Genomic DNA, 24,361 nt, shown 5'->3' with positions numbered 1-24,361 from the left:
AAGAAGGGGTATGTAGAAAGGTATTCAGTTGGTTGTAATCTGCACTCTCACTGATTTTTTCACTACTGAAATGTACTTACTGAAAAATGAACCAAACTATTTTAGTCTAGTTTTATTTTTCTCTGAAAACTTTGATAGTTGTTCTGTTAATTTGCTTTAGGATTAGTTGGAGACAGAGAAGGATTCAGGCTACTAGAATTTTTTATTTGAAAATAAAATAAATGATTCTATAATTCTGAGTCAGAATTCCTTCTTTTTCCCCATTGAAATTTGTACATGGCCTAATTCTCTTCCATAGACACCAAAATACCCTGTGATACAGCAAGTCCTAGTAACCATCAACAGATCAATGAGAGAAAAAAAACACTCAGACAAGGTGTTGTGATTTAAGTTAAATCTATTTTATTCAAGCAAAAGGCATTCTGGGTCAAAGAGTAGAATTGCACTTATTTGGAAATAACTTTGCCTCAAATTTCTGATGAAGACACAAGAGGATGATGAGAATTTCACACGTCTTGCATCATGCAAGCACTATGACTTAAATGTCTTAAAAACTACTGAAAAGCAATGTTCTACTGATGAAATGCCATGTACAAAGTAATCCAAAATTGTTTCTCATTAAAGCACAGTTCTCTCAAAAAAATGGAGGCAGGAAAAGTGATCGACCAGTGATGAACTTTTTTTTAATACTCAAACACCCCTGATGCTTGAGAGTGAAGAGTGAGCGGAGCACCAAGAGAAGTTCTTAATAATTAGATGGCACAAAAAGCTAAGGATAATAAAACTAAACTATCAAACATAAGGAGTATTCTGTACTGATTGGAAGGGATACATACCAGTCTGACTCAACAAAAAACGGATTGAAGGCTAATAAGCTCAGCTGATTGATGCAAACAGCATAGTATTTGTTAGGACAATCAGAGCATTCAGAAAGTCCTATACTCCTTCACTGACAGGTAAGTACGGTCAATAAGGTATGGCTGTAGTGATGGCTGTTCTCCAGTGGAGAAACTGATTAAGGCATCTGTCTGAAACTACATGCTCTTAACAGTGCTTGATAATATACATAGGAACATTTTCTGGCACATGTTGGAGAGCACTCACTTTCTAAAAATCTGTGTGGCAGTTTGTCTTGCCTTCTTCAGGCTGTGAGGTTGTTGGTCTTAGCATAAAGGCACACGATCTTAAGGCAAACTTATGCCATCTTATAATGTATAAGTAGTCCTTTCTCAAATGTTGCTTTCAGACATGCACTGAACTCTAGACATTTTCCTGAAATTATCTGGAGGGGATGGCTGTGAGGACGCAAATGTCAGAGTCAGTTGTTCTGGACATTTTGCGGTACTTTTCCTGAAGGTTCACTATTAAAAACTAGAGAATGTCCAATTAAGCCCTTGTGAGAGTACAGCAGAAAAAATGTGCAGAAAATTCCCAGCGAGGAAGAGGACATTTCTAACATGCAACAGACGCAAAAATAAAAAAATCCAAGAGTACTAATATGTTAGTATGAATAAGAGGTGACATTAACATAGAAGACAGTCCGCAGCGATAATTTATACATCATGTCATGCCTCTACCTAGGTGCCGACCCTCGCCTAAACGCTCAGGAATTTTGCCAGTTGTTTTGAATGTGTCTGACTCGCACAATCTTCTGCTGTGTTCTTCATATGTGAAAGACAAAGTCAGTTCATCTCTGAAAACGGCTGAAGAGGAGGACAAGGACCGGTAGTGTCAAATGGATCAACAGCGTGTTAATGGCTAGTTTTTTTGTTGTAGGGGGGCAAAACTAATTCCTCTTTATTCCACCCTAAGTTTGAGATATTATACAGTGAACTCAAAGGCACTCAACCATGTTTATAAATACAATTTTACATTAGATTCCATTAATCAACAAAAAACTGTAAACAAAACAACAAACCAAATTCAATTCAATAATTTGGAGAAATATCACAAATATTGGCATGGTATGTTCAGTTGGAGTTGAAAAAGGGGTATCTTTTCCTTTAAATGCGTAACTGTTAGACTCTAAATGGACAAAAAAAAAATCTAAGGCACTTATCTTAGCCTGGCACGCAAAATCAAGACTATTAATACAGTAAAACATAGAAAGTAAATATAGGTTTAGGAGAGTTTACAACAATATTCTTCAATTCTAGTCCTGAGTTTGGAATGTGTGTGTGTGCGAGTACTTTGTCATACGGTCAAAAGGGGATTTATTTATATTCAGTAATTTTTGTTGTGTTTGTTTCTGTATGTATCTTTCTGCTTTCTTTGGCATGGCACTCTAATAAAAGTTTACTGATGTCTGGTATGTACATACACACACACACACACACACACACGCAGACACACAGGGCAATCCAGGACAAGGAATGAAGCCCCGCTGCGGGAGGGGCAGAATATTGTGGAGCTCAGTAGCCAGTAATCGCTTGACCTCTTCCTCATTAATCAATGCTGCTCCTCTTCTTCATTGCTTCCTCCACTCCTCTCTCCACCATTGTTGTTTTACGATTTAGACCAAACTGTGGGTGAGTTGGGAATTTAAGATTAAATACTTACATAAACTTGTTCATTTCACCCAGGGTAGTTGGTAGATTTAATTACTACAAGTATCACTAATTTAAAGGTAAACTTAATCAACATAAAGTACATAACAATCAACAAGTCAACAACCTGTAATTTTAATCTTTAAAGTAATTACATGTAGAAGGTTACATTTTATAACACCATAGGCTTGATACTTACTAATAATGATGATGATGATGATCACTAAGACAGCTATGAGGATGGCCCACATCTGCAGGGGGTAAATGTTGAGTAAATTCATTGCAACAAACTGGAATACATAACTGGAATTATGTTTATCTATTTAAAGAAAAGACTGTTGACTGATCAGCTGTATTATTCATTTCTTTAACAATATACTGTTTGTACTTGGATGACACTTATTAACAACTCTGAATGGAAAATGTATTATGATTGTTGTGGAGTAAAATAATGTATCATTATTGCTGGGATCAGTATAATTTAGACCTCTTTCAGTTTACAGACTAGTGGTATTGGGTTTATTTATTATCATTTAAAGTGTAATTTGCAACAAACTGTGTTTAGACACCTTGCAGTTCTTCCACCAGTACTTCCTCTTCAGCTTAGCAGCACTGGTCTCAAACTGGGAGGCTCCGGCCTGCAGTGCGTCTGCTCTGTCATCCAGTTCAGACAGCTTCTGGTCACGTTCCAGCACTTTGTCCACATTAACGCGCATAATATCCACCACCTACACACAAACGAGAATAAACACTAGTTTGGATTTCAGTACTTTTAATGTTTCTTGATGTACATGTAAATTTAAAGAGAACAGAGAAAAACACTGGGAATGCTTGAATATACTGTATATACAACATTGATGGCATCAGTGCTTTTGAGTATTATGTAACCTCTAAGTGATCGTGCCTTAAGAGGTTTAATTATATACACAATTAAGCTTAACAACACAGTTCACATATAATCTCAACGATAATAAGACGTGTGTTCACACAATACTGCAGAATAAACATAACCTATATGTTCCACTGATCCACAAACCCAACTTAATGCCCCTCTCAGACAGAGTGGTAGAGCACAGTGGAGTGTGTTAGCCCATGCAGACCTTACATAACCATGGAGATGGTGATTATATAAACTTCAGGCAGCCAATAGGAGGCTTCGCGTGACACGCTAAGGTTAAAATTCTGTGTAGGAGGGGCTAACTTCACAGGAACCACGAGTGAGAACAAGAGAGGAAGAGGACAGTAAAGGGGTTAAGAGTGACAACCACGGAAGGAGACAGATTTGGCAGCAGTTTCTTCCTGGTGGCTTCACTGACACGATTCTGAATAATATTTATTTATTTCCAACTGGAGAATAAATTGTCTCTTCTCTTTTACTGAACGCTCTCTGGAATGTGAGCTGTCATGCAGAGATAGAGCTACCGACACCACAGTTCTTGACACTGTTGTGCTGCTGTTATGTAACTGTCTGCTTGAGACAGACTTCAAGGAGCAGGGGAGTCACAGATGACAGAGGGAGGAATCGCAGTGTTTATGGCTGAATAGAATTTTTTTCATATTAATCGCTACTTCTATTTAAATGTTCCAAGATTGGATGTAAGTTCAGCACATATAGTTACATATCAGGTGCCTTGGGGCACAACCGCCTTGTAAATACTGACATGAATAATTAGTCTGTCGGACCGTCTGCAGCCTACGGAACTGTCATGACTCAATGTGGTCAGCTGACTTTGTTGAATATATGAATTCTACTAGTCTGTCCCTGCAGGGGAGCTAAAACTAGCCAACAGCTGTCAGCAGATATAATGTTGTTTTACATAAACAATGCAGATTCATTGAATTCATATTAGTAAGCAGCAGAATTTCTGTTTCTGCTCAGTCTGTGCTCATAGTGATAAGAGAATGTCTATGCTTAGTTGGAGCATCTTGCATTGACAGTGCTTGTGTTGCAGCTTAGCAAGCAAAACGTTGGATGTGTACATTGGTTGAGATTGTTGTATTTTTTGGATTATCATGAATATCAAGCAGTGAGAAAATAAAAGTCTGAGGATTTAACTGGACCTGAGAAGCCAGTGATTTAAGAAATCTTACCTCATCCACCTGGGCCTGGGTCTGCTGCAAGCGCTTGTTGCTTGAACCTGCGCCAGATCCTTCTGGACCGGAGGCTGACCTAAAAATTGAGAGTAAATAGAAGATTCTATTGCATACCACATAACTCAATGTCCATATAAAATGTTAATGTTAAGGCATTTATCTATGGTATTAACTAAATCTGAAAACTTGCACGTTGAAAAAACATAAATGGAACCATAATAATTTTAAACCTGAGGGTGGATAATATCTGGTCTGTGGATGGAGGATAATTTGTCAAGCAGGAACACCCTAGGTGGTGATGTTATGGCTTAATGAATGGGAGGCCCCTAGATCAGCTGCAGGGTTAATGCTTCACGTCAATGCTTCATAACAGACAAAACACTGACAATAGAGAGCTGAACGAAATAATTGGGGGTAAACAGACACAGTGCAGTGGTTGGCTAATGCCACCCTCTTACTTGAGGCAGCAATGTTCTTGAGTTGAACCATTTTAATTACTTTTTAATAAATACATGCTCTATATGAAATTAAGATATTAAATCAAGGTATGGAACTAAAGTAGGACCTGCTGACACCCCTCTCTTATTTTAGCTGGTATTACAGAGAGTACGGCTACGTGTCTGTGTTGTCAGTAGTTCACACCAGCTGCGGTTCAGCCTCTGTTCTGCTACTGCCAGCGCTTTGTTTTTACACAAGTTTACCTTAAAAATAAATGTATGAATGACTGAGTGTGTAGCTGTATGTGTGTGTGTGTGAGAGAGACAGAGGGAGAGAGGAAGAGAGAGAGACTACTGCCCATCACCTTAAGTTCTTTACATTTACTTTTAAAATAACTACACACTTCTTTAAGTTTCTGGTATAACGACAGTATTTCATACAGACTTTTTTTTTAACCTGTTGCACATCGTGAGAGAGAGAGACCAGCAGCAGGTTAAAATAAGTGAGGGCAGTATTATTTTCTTTCATAGGGCCCACAACTTCTAGCGCCTCTCTGTCAGAGAGAGTGTGCAAACAGTATAGTCAGCCAGAGTATAAACATCTGTCAACACTGCAGAGGGGACTGCAGCTGACACCTAACTTACAAGACAAGTGTAGATAACAGCTGAGCATGAATTTCAAACTGAAATAAGCATGTGCTGGTTGCTACCAGGATCTCAAAAAAATGCAATTTCACTCCAGGTGAATCAGACATTTGATAAAAGTGTTAATATCAATTTAATCTGTGGTTTGAATTTACTTTTCAAACTAAAATCAGCTTTAGCCTTTGCTACCAACAATAAGGACCCAGCAAACATGTCCTTGTCATTGGGAATAAAGCCTCTCCCATTTATCTCTCTGTAGGATATTTACACAGCTGTAACACTACCAGCCCATGTCAGGCAAATGCCTAGGAAATTGCCTTATGAGAGATAGTTCCTTTTTGATGTATAACTTTCTTATTTGTTCATGAAAAATATGTGTTAAATTGGTGCAAATGTATTTTGTATTTGCCACAAGTCATAGATCGATTTTCAATTACACATAATCATAATAAACTGTATTTATATATGTAATTTGAGAAGGAATCTGAAACTGGATTTATCATTGATTTATTCAAATGACTCTACACTAAAAGGTAATTTTACAATTCTGATCTGCTAACCTATAACACGGAAATACAGTAAGTACATAGGTAGGATGTTTTACATTTGAAAGTATCATTAGTAAGAATTAACATCACCCAAACAAGTACAATCCAGTAGCTGACATATCATTTCAGAAAATAAAATCCTCAATAACGTGAAAGACCTTTGTTCGTTCATTTCGAGTACGCATATTGTTTTGACAGACTTCCTGTGTATGGTGGTAGGTAGTGGTGGGGAGGGATGAGGGGGTGGGGGAGGTTAATGGAGACAAGAAAACAATAGATCCCTTGGCTGTCCTCACAGCCAGTCAATAACAACACACAGATAAGTTGGTTATATATATATATACTTCCTTTTTCAAATGAACTCAATCGCTACTGTCACTTCGCTAACCTGGTATTGATTTCCATTGACTTCTGTGATATTCACAACCGAATCATGAAATCACTCTCATTTAGTTTAGTGACAGTACGACCTGGGTGGTAACCAGTTCGACCAGACAGAAAACACATATCCTTACTAAAACCTAGTTTGTGCAAGGTAAAGTCGACTCATAGTTTGTTTTTGACGAAGCGTCCAAACGTTGCTACAGTTAGCTTAGCTTAGCTACGCCCGAGCACTTGTTGCATGCTAAAAGCAACGCAGCAAAGTTTTGGGCGTAGCTTTATTTTCTGTGATCCCATTTCACCAAACCTCCCGGAAGGCCGGTGCGTCACGCAAAGTTTGACCAAGTTTCTACCGATCGCACTTTTTATTTGGAAACAGCTTTTAGAAAGAGACTTACATTTTGAGATGATATTTCTTACAACGACACCGCTGCTGATGCTAGCTTGTTAGCTAAAGCTAAGTGTCAAGCCGTAACAGTCAGGAGTCCCTCCGTTGCTGTGCTGCCTTCCAGGAAGTGGGATATGTGATGCACCAGACCCTACAAGAAAATGAATTTCCTAAATAAAAACAAGAAAGCGTTGATTTTCCTTTTTTTTATTCAATATACCAAAATATCTAAATATTTTACATCAATATATTGCCTCAAAAATACATTTTTGTACAGTGAATCTATAAACCTAAATGGTGAAGTCCGTTCCTTTCTTGTAATAAATTCTCGCACGTTGCACAAAACAACTCAGTACTATTTGATTTGTCAATCATATATTATCCATAAACTGGCTCTAATATGATACTTTTTGTATTGCTTTTTGTTAAAGTGTAAAAATTAAGTTAAAGTAAACGCTCAGGATAGGCACTTGAAGGCATCGTTAAAGAGGCAGCGCTACACATAACTCCAATTATTAACGAATAAAATCTGATTAAAGCATTAAAACAGCACATACCTGTCAATCATGGAAATATATCAAATTAGTGGTTATCATAGAAGAGTAAGCTCTCAAATATGTGTATTTTCAACCTTAGTTCCTGAAATTGACCATCAGTCCAGTAGATGTGGGAGGAAAAGCGACCACCAGAGCCCGTGATCAGCATGTGACTTCACTTGTATCTTCAAAGTTATCCACAGTGTTTTCAGCACGTGTTTCACAGTTGTAATTGAAAATCATGCCTGATGATTCACTTATTAAGTCAATGTTAAGTATACATCACGAGAAAAAAGTTGATTGTGTGGCACATGACACACCCCTAATGTGACAGTCCCCTGATCGTACCACATTTTAGTCAGCTTGATACAGATCTCTATTTAGATCTGCATCAAATTGGACACACTCACTTATAGCAGGCCCTTAGGTGCAGTACACATGATGTATTTTATATACTCATCAAGATCCATCAGCAGGAAGGAGGAAATCCCATTTTCAAGAAACTCAATTCCAACAATGAGAGATCTCAAATATTCATTATTGGGTCAAAATGTAAAGTGGTCTTACATTATATGGGATAGTGAAATGCCAGACAGAGTCACTGGTAACAGCTGTGAATGGGAAAGGCAGGTTGGGTGGTAATGCCATCACTTCCAAACCTTGCCATACAGCAGGGGGCAGAAGCTAATAGGGGCAGCTATGGCCAATCTTCCCCATCTGCATGCTGAAGTGTCCTCGTGCAAGATACTGAACCCTGAATTACCAGGGGTCAGAAGTTTTGCCAGGTTCTCCTCTGTTAAGACAGCTAAAGTGTTTTGATTTAGAGATTTCATTTGAGGTCACTGTGCTCTGATGATAATGTATCTAATCCAAGTTGTACAAACTCTACTTCTCAGTGGAGACATAAATGTCAATAAGATATCTCGAGATATAAGATATGTCAAGATCATGCATCATCTGACTCATTTGCACTGACCCACAAGCTTCTGTAGTGAGTATAACCTGCCTGAACTCACAGACCCATCTCAGGAGCTTACCAGTTAAAGTTTCCAGTCCTGAGCTCCACCGTTAAGACTGAGTGCAACGTTACTTCTGTTGTAAGAAGTGTACGAAAATGAAAAACTAGGATTATTGTAACAAATGCCCATCAAGTAAAACCCTGCACCCACCGCCTGTAGCTTTACTGTGTTAAATGTGCAATTTAATCAGTAAAGTACCTGTCATAACATATATTATCTCAAGGTACTTAGCATGGGGAGGTGGGTGGGAAAGAGGGGAAAGGGGGGGGGGGCAGTTGGGTTGCTGTGAGACTGGTTGTAATACATACAATAATATTAATACTTATATAGATGTAACAATGTTGTAGCAGCTGTGGCTCAGGGGGTAGAGCGGGTCATGCACGGACAAGAAAATTGGTGGCTTGATCCCTGGGTCCTCCAGCAAGATACTGAACCCCAAATTGCCAGTGTGTGAATAATGATAAATAGAAAAAGCTCAGCGTATATGCTGTATGAATGTACTGTATGTGGGAATGTGGCTTATATTGCAAAATGCTTTGAGTAGTTGATAATAATAATAATAATAATTGATGATTTGCTTGATAATGCTGCCACCCAGAGATGGTTGTTGTATCTCAAACACAATGTGACATATGAAGTCCATTACCTCATGGAACTAACTCACTCACCTGATAAAAGTGTGGTTCTAGTTCACTTTGGACATAAAACGACGGACTGAACTAAATCAATAAACCCATGCACATAAAACTCATATTGGCCCTTATGATGTGTTTTGCTTTTTGAATACAGTCTCGTACAGGTTACTGAATGTGTCCCATTGAGTCAGTAGAGACTCAACCCTGGGATCATCTGATCCATGGGCCAAAAGCCTCGTCCATTGTGCCACTGGTCCATTAACTTTGTCCCTGGGTGATTTCTAGCAGCTTTTGACCCTGAGGTTCTCACTGTCTTTCAAAAACAATGGCTGGTTTCTATCAGCTGATCAGCACACGAGTCTATACCTGCGGATCGTCACTAGAGGACGCTCCTGATCAAGTTTGAATTCTAACCTCAGTGTTTTATCACATAGCTGTAAAGAAATCACAAAGGGGTTTTGCTGCATGAACCAAATGCGACATCATCTCTGAACACTGGAGCTGGAGGATTTGTTGAGTTTTGTATAGAGTTTTGTTTTTTTATATTTCACACAGGTTTGAACGCATTTGCTCCTCCTGGTCTCATTTCCCTTTCTAAGGTGAGAGGTGAAGTTTTTGCAGGGGATGCTGCTGTGATTGGGCTGCTCCACCGATGGTTTTTACGCAGAGAGCAGGGACCCCAGATAAGTCACCATCGGTCCTGGGCTTCAATTGTGAATATCAGTAGGTTTGCTGGAAGGATGTGCACGGTGTAAAAAAAAACAAAAAAACCTGCATATTTTTTTCTCTTTTCCTGACTTCATCCATCAGCAACCATAGTGCGCCTTCGTGCGCCTCAGTGACCCAGCAGACGTCCCACTCTGTGCCGGATCATGTGGATTATTGTGGTGCTGGTCTTGGTGGCGGCGGGTCCCGGTGGGAGCTGGGGGTGTCAGCTGCCCCACGACTGGAGACCGCAGACGGAAGCTTGCCGGGCCGAGCTGGCGGAGATCATCGTCTTTGCCAAGGTGCTGGCGCTGCACAAGGAGTCGTACAGTATGTACAACTACCTGCCGTGGCAGCACGACACCGACCTGCTCTTCTCTGCAGAGATCGAGTTGCTGTGCGACCAGGCGTGGGGCAGTATGCTGGAGGTCCCTGCCGGCTCCAGGTTCAATGTCACCGGCCTGGGATACTTCCCCTGCTTCTCCTACAGTGTCACCAAAGACAACAACTACTACTTCTTCCTCAGGTGAGACTCAACACGTCCCTGGTGTTCGCTGTTTAAACAAAACATAAGAATTATGTGTTGTCACAGAGGCATTGAGTTTTGTTCATCCCATCCAGAAAGAGTGAAAAGATTCAGCTCATATTTATTACACTGGGAAAAAAACACAATTTGTTACCCACTTAAAAATGGTAACACACAAGTTCTTTCAAATTGTGTAAGCAATTAAATTAATTTAACTTTTAACTTTTTACGTTTTAAATTGTTTATATTTATTGAAGTAATTGTCTATGTTGGGCCAACATTTTCCTTTTTTCCAAGTATAAGCAATACCAGAAAATATATGTATCAGACTAAATAAACACCCATTCAGTTAGGTGGATCAGTTAAACTCTTCCACATGGATTCATGCACACTTATAAATGTGGGTAAGGTTTCTAGTTATTAGTTTGTCTCTGTTGCTAAGACATGACTCACTTGTTCCCTATCATCCAGTCATGTCTCACAGCCAGAATAAACTTCACTTTGCTGTTTAGTATCAACAAAGAAATGAAAATCTGACATTTTCTGAATCCTTTATCTGTAGAATGTTTTACTTGGCAAAAAGTCAGTGAGTGATAATGATATTTGATATATAATAGGTACGGAAATGTTTGACAGACCCTATTAATATGAGACACAGTAGGGTAAGTAATGTTAGGTCTGTGATAACAATGTTGACATCATTGAGCTTTGGAATCGCGTAAAATCCTAATTTGATGATGTTGACATATTCAGTCTACTGTAGCCAGTTCATTACAGCTAATCCATCAAAACTGGACATTCAGTGGGAACCAAAAAGAAAAGGAAACAAACATTTGAATGTGAAAGAGCAGAAACACAAATGTACATTTCATAGTAGTTTGGGATTGGACCATGTGGTAAAAGACTGTGGAGACAAGGACCTCCAGATGTCTCTAAGTCATACACTTAAATTACATCATCACTTGCTTCACTATTTGATCTCCCTGAGCCTGGGAGCCATCTGACAAAGGGAAACATTATGAAAGTTAAATGTTTTAACTAAAGGAAAGAAATTAAAAGTAATTGGGAAATTTCCAGAAAAGGGCAATTATGAAACGTTGTTGAGATCCGACGTAGGCCTAGATGTACAGTATGTCCATGTGTACAATGTGTGTGTAGGCCAGAGGCTTGGGTAACGTATTATGGATATGTTGGCACAGAGGTGGCTCAGAGAGCACCTCCACCGGTACGAGAGGAGTAATCAGTGCAGCAGAGGGCTGTTGGCTGATTGATCCTCTGGTACAAAAGGCAGCAGCAGGGCTGCCGAGGAGGGAAACGTGATGAGAGACACGGTCAGTGCCAAGCTGCAAAGCTTAGATGGCAGCAGAAACTACCGGCACTTTAAGTTGACTTTTTGTGAGTGTGTTGATTTAATAAAAATATGCTGAAAAGCAACGGTTTCGTCTCTGGCTGTGTGTGGGAGACCCCAGTGGCATCGTCAATTGCCACAGTGTCACCCAACATGGGGCTCTACGCAGCCAGAGACAAGGACCTGCAGAAGGAGATGGCACTTGTACGAGTGGTGGAGGAGTACATGGCCATGTACAATGCAGGCAGCAGTGAACAGACTGTGGCTGGAGGCTCTCCAGAGGCAGGCGGAGAGGAAGACGGTGCTGACCACTGCTGTTCCTGTCTGCAGCACGGCTACGATTCAGGTCAGGCCAGTTGGCTCCTTGACCTGAATTCGGTGATGGGGGCATGTGGAAGTGGATCAGTGAGCACCTCCAGGTGAACCAGGGTGAGGGGATTGGCACAGCTCAGACTAGTTGGCCAATCAACTCTCCCTGTATTCAAAAGGCAGCAGCTGCCACAGAGAGACACACTCAAGGGACACACATGGGAGATACACAGAGACACAAGGACTCAGATACACATGAGCGAAGCTGATAGAGGGGACACACATGGAGAGACTGCCAGCAGAAACTGCTTGGGGACTTTATGTTTGATGTCCTGAAATAAAATGTTAAAGCCTGAATGGTTCGTCAATGGCTGTTGTTTCGAGACCCTGGTGGCATTGTTTTATGCCACAGGATAAAACATAAAATCCACAGACTGGACTTCACCTCCTCTTTGTCTCTCTAATACAAACCAGCCACTTTCAATACCTGTGCTGAGATCAGAACAGAAATAAAAACAATCTACAGTCAGATGGCTGTGGCACAACCCGCCCTCTTTCTCTTTTAATCCGTAGCTGATGATATATTGATTTCAGATTAATAATGTGTTTTAATAACCTGCCAATGTTTCCTCTCAGATTTCAAAAAACACTACGTCTGTTGCATTCCTGCCAGTGTAATTACAGCTCCAGACATTTCCCAACAGCTTGAAGGTAAACCTACAAAGTATCACACCTCAGAGTTATCAGCACAGCCAGCGGTGGATCACCTTGTTCTGCCCGGCACTGATGAAATAAAGCAGAATACCATTTGATGAAGCCAACGTGTGCTGACAGGCCTTTCTGATATTTCCCTCACATTCTGCTTTTTCTCTCAAACAGATGAAGACTTAGATATTCATAGAGAAATAAAGGGGGGGGGGGGGGGGCACTATAAAGCATTCCTCTAGTTTAATCTTTGGCTGTCCCACATGAGGGTCTGCAGCAGGGCCAACATCAAAAGTATTTTTTACAGTGTGTGTTACACATCATATACGCAAAAAAATCACACTTGCATAATGGACAGAGTAAGGGAAGAAGAAGTGTGTTGAAGATTTTCATGAAGAATACACAGAGGCAGAGTTACAGCTTTTATAACCTTTGATAAACAATATAGCTGCCAGTACTAACGTTTCTGTGTGCATCCTTGTATGTGTTTGTGTGATTTGTATCGTCAAATGATTGTAGTTGGTTCAAGTTTAAATGTGTTTATTAAGTAAACATGATTCACCAAGTGAGAGCAGGTCAGAGTGGAGGAGGACACAGAAACTCCAGCTTCAAACCAACCAAAGAGAAACTCTGTATTGTCACTGTTGGTTTCCACTGTTCTTCAACAAAACCACTGACCTGCTTCACGTGAACGCTCCTCTCACCTCTGTGAGTGAGTGGGTGGGGGAGGAGCCCCCGGGCCTGTGTGTGTGTTTTCGCCTGCTCCTGGTATTTCTCTTGATTAAAAAAATGAATGTGAACACGAATGGTGTTCACTCCACGTTCATCATTTGTAAACTGATTTGTTCAGTTCAGTGTTCAATGAAGATGTTCATGCACAACACTGGTTGCAAAGGTGACAGATTTATAGGATCTGAAGAGAAACAAGTCTGAGTGTGGGTGGTTTGCCCTTGTAACAGGTGTATGTACTGCCATTCAACCAAACAAAGAAGAATAAGCCGATATCAAGTATGAAACAGGGAGAGGAAGCAGATCCAGTAGTGATTATGTATTGTTGAGTGGGGTGTTGGCGAAAGAAGGCTTTTATTTAGAAGATTTTCACTGCAGGTTTCAGTTAATCACACCCCCAGGCGCGACTTTGCCGTCCCCCAGTTGTGATGGTGAAAACATCCGGACTTTATTCCTGTAAACAGCTCCATATCCTGGAGCTGTTACCACCACAGAGCTCTGTTTAAGTGCAGACCTGATGGTGATTAAGAGGCAATAATTACTCCAGTAAACAGATGCAGTGTTCTGTTGGCAAATGTGACGGAGGGCAATCCCCTGAAAATGTTTTCCCACAATCTCCTTTGCACAAAGGATGTATGGGTATCGATGGGCATTAGATATTAAAGCATTTCCAAACACTTCACTCATATTATCACTGAGCCACTGGGATTGTATGTTACATAGATGCATCAAAACAATTTTCTATTGCCTGTACTTCTCATGAGAAAAGTGCTGTTTGCTTCTATCTGATGTGTTACTCGGCAACATTGCACCCAAATACTCATACCGAGCAAGAGAGGAGATGTCTGCAACATTAGCCACTGTATTAAGCCAAAACTGGAAGGTTCCCATTGCAGTCTCCAGTGGGTGTCCATTTCCTGTTACAAAAGCCTCAACAACACTGTCTCGAAGTAAAACAGTTTTTCCAATCAATCATGAGTATAAGCTCTCGGGACAGGGCAAATCAGAGCCGCAGCATGAAGAGAAAACCAACGAGGACGATTTCCCCCTGGACCTTAAAATTAGACAGATTGAGTACTGCTGCTTCAGCCAAATGTTCGCCGTGAAAACCCCAGACTATATCTCACTCCTCAAGATTTTTGAATTCACCATCAAAAGAAAACAGTGGAATACAGAGCCCCAAAGCAGATTTTACTACGTATGATGCTATAAAAAAAAAGGGTTTTGTGTGACTTTTCTTGCGTTCACTTATTTTTTCCATTGCAGTAAAATCCAGACAAGTTCACATAGATCCACACTTCTTCCAACCTCCTGTTTACTATGCTTACATTTGACCTTTGACCTCTCTCTGTTGAGGGAAAATGTTAGCTTTCTTCTTACTCTTTCAACGCATGAACGCACACACACACACACACACACACACACACACACACACACACACTCACCCACCCACCCACACACACACGTACACCCACACACCATTTCTGATAGGCACAACCAAACTTTTGATGTCCCTTGAGGGATGTTTAGATGGAATCCAGATGTATTGAAAAAAAGCTGCTGCTTCCTCCCTCAAATACACACACACACACTGAAGGAGAAGATATAAAACATGCACAGTGGATCATTTTGGCTTGTAATTTGTTGGCTTGAATCATCTATAATGCTTAAATTTGAAAAATAGACCAGGGTCTGTTAGCAATTCTGCATAAAAATAAATGTTTGGGTGTTTTGTTCCAAAACGTTCCATCTTTTACTGTTGACATGTGTGTACCAACTTTGTTTGCTGCTATAGAGCCTTACCGAAACAATGATTAAAAGGTTGAACCTCTTTTACAACTTTGGTTTTACCAGAGATGCAAAAGCATCTGTGTCTGTTTTTTTCCAAATGGTTAAATGTTTGTAGATGTTATTTTTCTCAAACCACTCTTTTCCCTTTCTGCAAAGCAGGATGGATGAGAACTACAACATTGTCCCTCATGGAGTGAATTTCCAGGACCCCATCTTTCCCGACACTGCAGACAATCATCGCATGTTTGCCAGCCTCTTCCAGTTTTCCAATTGCACGCCCGGCACTCAGGTCCACACCTTCACCCCGGAGTGGGAGGCTCAGGAGGACAGCAGGGTACGTGGCTGCTCGCAAACACCAGCATAGACCAGTGATAAAATGTCTGATTCTTTTGAAGTTGTCTGTTTCACATTCAGTGTGGACGTCTATTGTTAGTATAATACATATTCACACGCACTCAAAGGAAAGAGTTCAATAATCCTGAATAGCACGAGTATTGTGGTGCACACAAAAAAGGAGTCAATATTACATGCTGTTGTTTTCAAAGGAATATTACAAAGAGGCTGGCAAGCTTAATACGTTCTTAAGGCATGGCAAACCAAATACACATTTCCCGAGGTTTCAGTGGGACAAAGAACTCACTGTGTTTAAAGGAATAATTTCATTATTTACAATGCTTTGGTAAACCATGTTGGTTTTTTAATAGAATATTTTCTAATGCTCAAAGACAAAAGATCTAATGTTTGACTGACATCATATGGAGATAATAGTTTTTGACTGGTTATAACACTGTCAGACTTATGGTGGAGTATGAAGAGAAGTATCAATGGAACCATATCGTCATTACACATTCTTTTTTTCTTTGTAAAAATCTAGTTCCTACTTGACCACTATTGACTACATGGACAAGCATGTGTTAATCAACATCTTTTTATTTTGTTTTATTTTATGCGTTATGCACTACTTGTCAAATGGAGGGATGCAGTATGGGTAAAAAATATCAGCCGCTATGGTATCAAATAGAATTTAGAAACCAGTAACTATCACTATTATTTAGCTGAGAAATGTATTGTGGCCTAAGTTATAAAGCTTGTTTCAATGTAAGGGAAGTGCTGGGCCTTGGCAAAGGTATGCACTTTACTGATTGCAGTTCTGATTCTGAATAAGACATAATTTAGATTATGATGTTTACATCTAATGCCATTGTTATTCCTCTTGCATGTTACAGACCATAGTGTGATTATGACTTATGTCAACATTTTGTGTCACCACTTTACGTTTATATCTGAACAGTCGTCATACAGTTGGTAACTGACGGACAAAACCATCTCAAAGTGCTGTGAAAACCTTTAATAGGATGTTATAATGTGATTAACATGTAAACATGTTTTCATAATGAAACAAATGTAAGAATCATAGATTTTATTTAAAAGACAGTTTTCACAATTTATTGATTGAACAGTTGATTGATTTAAATATTACACTTTGGATTTATCAATAATGAAAATCATTATTAGTCGCAGCCATCAGATTAAATGAATCACAGAATGACTGGAAAAACCGTAACTTTCTTCTGGGATTGTTTTGAAGGAATTGATGGAAATGAAGTAAATCACTAACTCAATTAGAACCAGGGTATGTGAAAACGCCACAAAATAAATTACGACCCCTAATCACAAAATAGCTCCTGGATTACACACTTGCAGATTGATGAGGAGAGAACAGAAAGCATGAGAGTATCTGAGAGTTTCTGAAAATCACTAAAGCTTGTTACACACATATTGATGGATATAACATTTAAAGATGACCTGAATCAATAATCATGAGCTCCAGTCATCACCTCCCTGACACTGCTTCATTGATCAAAGCCCATTTGCACAAACACACCTTTGGCAAACACCTGGTTCTCCTTCTCTCTGTAAACTCCATAGTTTCTGAGGCCGCATGCCAGTATATAAATGGTTTCCAGTCACTCACCACTTCTTTATCCCCTTTAATGAATCTAAACCATTGGCATAATCCCCCTGATTTAGGTCATTCCTCTTCTGTCTGTTTCCAATCATTTGCTGACGATTCATAAAAGAAAAAAAAACCTGCCATAAGTAACGAGAATGAAAACATGGTTTGTATTTCCATTAACAACAAACTTTTGGGTCAGGCCTGTGATTATAATTACGGAGCAGCGTTTAGATAGCAGTGCTATTTCTTACATCATTCTCATGATTAGATTTCCTCTTTGAAAAATAAAAACAGACGGGTTTTTTTTGTGGCACAGAGCAACCGTTGTTTGGACAAAAAAAACATGAGCTCACATTAGAGCAGATCATGCTACATGCATCACATCATCCAAACCACGGTAAATCAAATGGCCTGTATTCATCATAACATTTATCAGCAATAAAACTAACAAGCTGGGTTTTCTTACAGTTTTCGTTTCGACAATAATGGAGAAATATCAGCTGTGAATGGTTGCTGAGACTCTCCCAACTTGTCAGCAGCACACTGAGACAAAACAAACTGCTGCTCATGTTGTAAAAATTTCAGTGTCTATTAACGTGGTGCAATAAAGTTTTATGTTAAAGCACAGGATGCACAAGCATCCATCTGCTTTTCCTTAGAAAGGTTTCCTCCGAGATGGGAAAGAACAGAAGCTTCCGTCCTGCAAAAAGATAAAATAGATCAGTATAGATCACATCAAAGTTAAAGTCCTGTTGAGGGTGCACCACATGGATCCTCTTTGGTGCCTCTAAAACATGCCTGAGCTTTTATAGATTTGGGCATTTACCTGGCAGGGGGGTCTACAGAGTTGCATTGTGGGGAATGTGGGACCTATGTGTTTTTGGAGCTTGGAGCACACTAGAATTAAAAAGGTCAATATTCCCTCCTCAGCGCTCCCTTTTTTATGATAAACTGTCTCAGTGTCATGAAGATGCAGAAATAAATACATAATAATAAATAAAAAGTGAATCACTTGATAAAATCTTAGTAATATCAGTTAAGAAACTATAAATGTTTTTGACTAGTGGTAAATACTCACTGCTGTATTTTATATGACAAGGTGTATTTTTCTTCACTGACTGAGAGATTTAATTACCACTAGTACTTTAAATATCTATATTTATCCCAAAAAAAATGCTCTCAATCAAAACTTGTAATGTTATATCTCATCTCTGCTGCTCTGGATGCCTGACCCATGCTTCAGCGTCTCACCTGATTGGTTGCTGTTTCAGCAATATTAACTTTACGAAACACAACTTTTTTTGTTTGCGCAGTTGGCTCATGGAATAATATGAAAATCACAATGTTACACAAATGGTACTTTTGTACTTTTTATATAAATCTCAGGAGCATCAGTCTCATGACAATATGCCCATAAAGGTGTATGTCTTAATGCCAGACATGTGGTATCAACAAGTGTTCTCAACATGAGGGCATTATACTATGTCCATATGAGGCTTATAAAAGAGGCAGGTTTATATTGTATGTCTGTATCATTATTGGCTCCAGACATTTTCACGGACAATTACATAAGTATTCATCTGCATGCATGAAAATAGAAACCAACTGGAGGTGTCATGTTTAAGTCATACCTGAGTGCAAAAAACTGGGATTTCTCATTTTCTGCTTTACATAACTTGATTGTTCTGCTCTTATTCTTCAACTTTTACATTATAAAGTTATATATCCCATTCAAATCCCTATGGGACATAAGTGAGAGCACATGGGAACAGTCTGAGGCTTATATTACAGAAAGTAATGTACTAACCAGTGATGTGGGCCGGCAGCCGGCAGCACATTTTTAACATTTCCTCAAAACCCTCAGCGGTTGTTATCTGATGGTGGGGAATTTACATCAGTGTTTCACGCTGGCCCATGTGGAAGCGTTAGGATCTGTGGAGGAAATCCACACTCAGGCAGACAGGCATGCAGTCACAGGCATCTGGAGCTCATTTTTTTCACCTAGGAAAGGTCCGGGCCTTTGGATCATCTGTCGAAGGTTCGCAGGCATGTTGGGTTTCATCTCACAGTGGTGTATTATGAAACAGAGAAGGTTGTCTCCACACTTTCCTTACCTAAGATTTAATTCTCCTCCATATCTGGAACTACAGTCTGAAACTAAGCTAAGTTATCTTTAGTTGGTTCACAAAAAAAAAAAAGACTTACTGTACATGGCAACGCTTAAATTCTTTAGATATGTTGTTTCCACAGACTGTTCCACTGCAAGAAGGTCTAATTTCAGAAATACTTAGTGATTATTTTCATGACTTTTTCCTTCTGTTCTCTTTCCTTTTAAGGCTTAAAGTTTTTTTTTGACTCATTCATATACAAACAGTGGGATATGCTGAAAGACCTATGAGCTTTTGGAACTAGTGGTCTGCCAAAAGAGCAGGCCAGCAATTTTCTCAACATTTAGTATCAAAGCAGCATATCTGTCAGGTCTTACGTCATAAATGTAACACAAATACATCAAATCTGACATCTGTATTTAGTGCGAGCCATGACGGAATAAAAAGTATAATTTCACTCAAATGGCACAGAGGGAAATCTTGAGTAAAGGTTGATCCTGGCCTCTTTAGAGCAGCAAATTGCAAAGAGCAACCTGAACCTCAATGATCAGTCATTTGTGAGGTGCCAAACTTTGGTTTGGAAGCTGAGAATGACTTTCTTTTTTTTTTTTTTCAAAACACCACAAGAAATATCCAACTATGACGATAAATCTAATCCTCAGTGTTGCAAAGGATGTGGTGAAAAAGGAGACTTTCCCCACATTTTTGGGGGTTGTCCTAAATTACACTCTTAAGTTAAATAAGGAAATAGGAGAAATTCTGTACTTAGACCACTGAAACCACATGAGTTGATTTTAGCTGACACATCTCTAAGAGGAACAGGGGGATATATATATATATATATATATATATATATATATATATATATATATATATGCTCAGAGCGCTTGCGTTATTAGTCCAAAATTATAGGCTAACACTGGAGGCTGTGAACTGTGTGGAAACATGAGCAACTGTCGATGCTTCTTTAGAGAGATGGTCTTCTGTTGTGTTAAACTTAGCTAATAAGTGAACATATACTGTAAATCTTTATATATATATATATATATATATATATATATATATATATATATAATGGAGGGTTAATGTTTAATTATGTTTAAACTCTGTCTTATGACTTTGTATCATACACGGTAAAGATGGAAAAGTGAAGCCAAAGCATCCTGATTGCCCCTTGGTGGCTGCAATATATAGGTCATAAATCCTGCCTCTTCCATTTTAGTGAACCGGACATGGATCAAATTAAAAACTCAAAGTGCAAATAAATATAAATAGTCCTCAAAGATGTTATCACACTTGTGTATAGTTAAGCACAAATGTTTCCAGTAAGTTTGGTTTTAACTAGCTCTGAACTAAAAATGCCTTTTGAATGAGAAATCTTCAAGAAACACAAGCAAGTCCTGTTGCCCATGTACATTTGTACAACTTCTGAAGAGACTACGACTTGGATGACTGAGAACAGGGTGAAAAGTTATGACTGACAGCTGAGACGGACTCATGGACTGAAGAGTGAGGGCGGGACAAGCTAGTGACGCGATAAGAAGACCAGACCCTATGATTTCGGTTCCACCGACGTGGTCTACACACCCTGAATTGAGACACAGCTTCTGGCTCCAAATTTAAAAGATGGCAGAGTTCATATCCAGGATATTTTGGTTTTAATATCTGGATGATTTTATATACAGTCTATATTGTTAGTAACTCCATCATAGCAACACTACAGGTGGATGAAAATTTGCATGAGAAATAGAGGTTTTAAATAAGCAATTTGGCTGTACATTTTTAAATGGATTGTATTTACTGTATACATCTTCTTCTCTTCACAGTTGCTGTGCTCCACGGTGCAGAAAGCCCTTTTCGAGGAGGAAGAGAGGGTGAGGACTCTCTCCCAGAAGGTGCGGACCTTGGAGAAAGCCAACGGCCATCTGCGCGAAAAGGTGAAGACCATGAAGCGTCTGCTGCGCCAGGCCCAACGAGAAACCTCAAAGGAGCAGCAGACCCTCAACCTCAAACAGCTTTACGAGTCGAAGACACCCCATCCGGATCAGGACACTACCCAGGACCAGAAGAACCCTTCACCCAAAAAGGTCCTTTCCAAGAAGCTGAAAAACTAAACAGTTCTATTGTTGTTAACCCACTTTCACTCCCTATGAAGCATCAGTGACAGAGCAGAGTGGTTGAAGGGGGGGGGGGGGGGGGGGGGTGACACAAGCAAGGAGTGGATGAAAGTAACAAATTTGACTTCAATTACAATTTCATTCCTATTTAATATGTTTATTTAAAAAAGTAACACATTTCATGAAACCCCAGCTGAACAACCTGTTGTCTTTATTTCCTGGTAAAACCTGGGCCAGTAAAACTATTCTGTACAAAAAGTTGGGGCCATTAGTCCAATATGATCAGTCCCTCTGCAGTGAACTGTCACCTGTCTCCATTAGATTCATTCAGTGGCAGCACAATCACTCTCCAAACCTTTCCAAACATTACAAACTGGCAGATGAATTGTTGGATTATGTGGATAATTTTTTAAGCATTTGAAATTAAGGATCTCTTCTTGATAATTCGTTTTTTCTCTGTGCTGGACACATAATGCATTGTTTAAATGTTGCAATTGAATTTCTTATTTCAGAAATGTCACTAAAATGCTCCACATCAATGTAGAGGAATCTGTCTAATCTTCCGGTCTGAAGAGCACAGGATGGAGTTTATCCCTTCTCCTCTGAAGAAACACACATGCTTTGACTGTGTATATGAGTGTACAGACAGAAGAGCAACTGTGGCAAAGATAAAATGCTGCAAGACCCACTATTCTATCATCAGTCTTTTCTACCTTTGCCTGGTTTTCATTTTATTTTCCATCTATTTATACCCTCAGAAACTAGTTATTCTTTACATTCAGTGAACTGCTTCCCAAGAGTGAATTTTTTCAATTTCTTCTACATGTAACACAAATTGTACTGAATGAAAACACGGTGCTGAGCACCCATTGAGTCCAGCCAATGAGCCTGGCGTGGTACAGGCTTTTTCTGTGTCAGAAATGAGAGTTTGCTTCATTATACTTTCTATATTTGCTTTTGTTATATATATATATTTTTGTGCTTTCTCTAAACTATAAACATGTGGTTTGCTTTGCCAATAGCATAATCATTTGTGTTACCAGTCATTGTAGTTTCTTTTTAATAAATAAATGAACTTTTACAAGACTTGTGGATGTTTTTAGGTGTCAGTGATTTTAACCTGCAAATTAATCGTATGTTTGGTTTTCAGTGTCATTTCAAAGATTGCAAATCGTTTCCCAGTGTGCTGTTATAATAATATCTAAACTAAACCCGTTCTGCTTCATTTATTTTGTTCATAGATGTTATCCTTATAAATGTTCTAAAATCACTTTCTTCCACAGTGTCGATAAAAACAATGTCTAGACAAACAGCAGTACAGCAACTACTGCAACAGCTGTGATCGATTCAAGTAAGTTTCAAATGTCAATGCAACGTTTCCTGTTTTCCGCATAGCCAAGTCAGAAATGATAAATGTTTTCTGGAATGCACAATATTTTAGTGTGATTCAGCACTGATAAATCAAAACTTTAAAAAAAAATGTTTTCAAAAGCAATATAAATCCTAAAAATATAAAAGGGTCCTATTTTGACCTCTTCCTGTCAAACTCCTGTCTAGTTTAAGTCTGCTGCACTTTCACTTAGAACACAGGAACATTTCAGACACGAAATCCTCTTGGCAGATGGAAATTTCAACACAATTTCCAGGAGAGCTGAACCAAATTTCTTCCATATGGTGCTGTTGCATGAAACCAAGGGGACGAGGGGCATGGTTTTCATGTCAGACAGAGAGGAAAAACCAAAAAATAAACACATCTTAAACACATTTTATGTCGGGAGCTCACCCGCTGCATTTATCTGCGGTAGAGCAGGATATGAAAGGGACATTTACAAGTTCTTGCCTATCTCTTTGACGTCGGAGAAAAGTGCTGCAGGGAACAGCTCCACCCTCCACATCTTGTCTCCTCGTTGTTGTCTTCTTCGCCCAGTAAAACCTTTGCAACCTTTACGACCTTGCCTACAGCCAACTGTCAGAGTCCCATGGACTCCGGCCAAAGATGATATACACACGCTGCTCTCTCAACATAAACCACCGTGCACAGCCAAGCTGCAAAACAGATGTCAAGCAGGAGGACTGCACTGTGGTGGTCCTTTCCAGAGGACGTGGCTATATGTGGACATGGTTTATTTACTTTGTCTTGTTTCATGTTTACTCTTCTCTGGATGCTCTGATTCCATCTTTTTTTGTATTTTAGTCCACAGCATCTGATTTGCTGATCGTTTTCTCTTCTTATACTCTTCTCTTTTCTACTCATATTTCAACTACACTGAGTCTTTCATATTCCTCAAAGAAATCCATCACAGCAGTTTCTCACTTTGTGCATTGATTCTCTAGGTAATTATTTAGGTCTTCAGTAATGCAGATTCTCCCATGTTTTTACAGTAGCCCAGAACAGACCGCACACCGGCTTGAGAGTATTTTGCATTTTTTTAGTTCATGTCCTAAACCCCTCAAAGGGACGGGTGAGGCTCAGGGTATTTAGTTGATCACAATATGCTTTTTCATTGTTAGATGTCACTAAATTCTCTACAAAACATATAAGAATCAGGAGTGAAAACGCCTCAGAGAGTAAAGAAACTACACTCAATGCTCACATTGACGATGCGAGTATGCAGATGTTTTGCAGGTATCATCTTTATCATATAGGCCACCATCTAAATTCAAAGGGCTAGCATGCTTACATTTGATTTTAGCAGCAAACACAAGTAGTCTACTGCTGAGGCATAGGAAATGTTACGATATTTAGCCATGAACCCACATGCAAATTAAATTTGAATAAAAAAAGATGATTAAATTTGTTTTCAGCTGCCGTGAATGTCTCCATCAAATTTCTTTGA

At 39.4% G+C, this 24,361-nt stretch overlaps 2 protein-coding genes across 5 annotated transcripts; one reads left to right on the top strand and one right to left on the bottom strand.

Annotated features, from left to right (window-relative positions):
• Positions 1-379: 379 nt before the first annotated feature.
• Positions 380-7,870, bottom strand: vamp3 (vesicle-associated membrane protein 3 (cellubrevin)). 4 transcript variants are annotated; one of them, XM_069537615.1, is made up of 6 exons: positions 7,671-7,870; positions 7,050-7,209; positions 4,638-4,716; positions 3,116-3,274; positions 2,746-2,797; positions 380-2,522 (listed from the first exon to the last, which is right to left on the bottom strand). In XM_069537615.1, coding segments are annotated over exons 2-6 (309 nt in total). In that variant the 5' UTR covers positions 7,052-7,209; positions 7,671-7,870; the 3' UTR covers positions 380-2,505. The 4 variants fall into 4 exon arrangements, with proteins under 4 accessions (XP_069393716.1, XP_069393718.1, XP_069393709.1 ...); XM_069537617.1 differs by having other exon boundaries at positions 7,050-7,190; positions 7,671-7,809; XM_069537608.1 differs by having other exon boundaries at positions 7,597-7,727.
• Positions 7,871-8,881: 1,011 nt separating this feature from the next.
• ccdc3b (coiled-coil domain containing 3b) lies at positions 8,882-22,610 on the top strand. Its single transcript, XM_020086546.2, has 3 exons — positions 8,882-10,460; positions 15,502-15,676; positions 21,234-22,610. Exons 1-3 carry the CDS (start codon positions 10,102-10,104, stop codon positions 21,519-21,521), a joined length of 822 nt encoding a protein of 273 aa, XP_019942105.1. The 5' UTR covers positions 8,882-10,101; the 3' UTR covers positions 21,522-22,610.
• Positions 22,611-24,361: the final 1,751 nt, after the last annotated feature.

The sequence above is a fragment of the Paralichthys olivaceus genome, chromosome 2 (genome assembly GCF_024713975.1).
Source record: "Paralichthys olivaceus isolate ysfri-2021 chromosome 2, ASM2471397v2, whole genome shotgun sequence".
In the NCBI taxonomy this organism is placed as follows: domain Eukaryota; kingdom Metazoa; phylum Chordata; class Actinopteri; order Pleuronectiformes; family Paralichthyidae; genus Paralichthys; species Paralichthys olivaceus.
Note: the sequence above shows the minus strand (reverse complement) of the source record. Positions and strands in the feature narration are given on the sequence as shown.

Coding starts and splice junctions, on each gene's coding strand:
- vamp3 (XM_069537615.1), bottom strand. Junction 3,275..4,637: donor CCCAGGCCCAGGTGGATGAG/GTAAGATTTCTT, acceptor GTTTGTGTGTAG/GTGGTGGATATTATGCGCGT. Junction 2,798..3,115: donor ACTGGTGGAAGAACTGCAAG/GTGTCTAAACAC, acceptor TACCCCCTGCAG/ATGTGGGCCATCCTCATAGC.
- ccdc3b (XM_020086546.2), top strand. CDS start 10,102: ATGTGGATTATTGTGGTGCTGGTCTTGGTGGCGGCGGGTCCCGGTGGG. Junction 10,461..15,501: donor AACTACTACTTCTTCCTCAG/GTGAGACTCAAC, acceptor TCTGCAAAGCAG/GATGGATGAGAACTACAACA. Junction 15,677..21,233: donor AGGCTCAGGAGGACAGCAGG/GTACGTGGCTGC, acceptor TTCTCTTCACAG/TTGCTGTGCTCCACGGTGCA.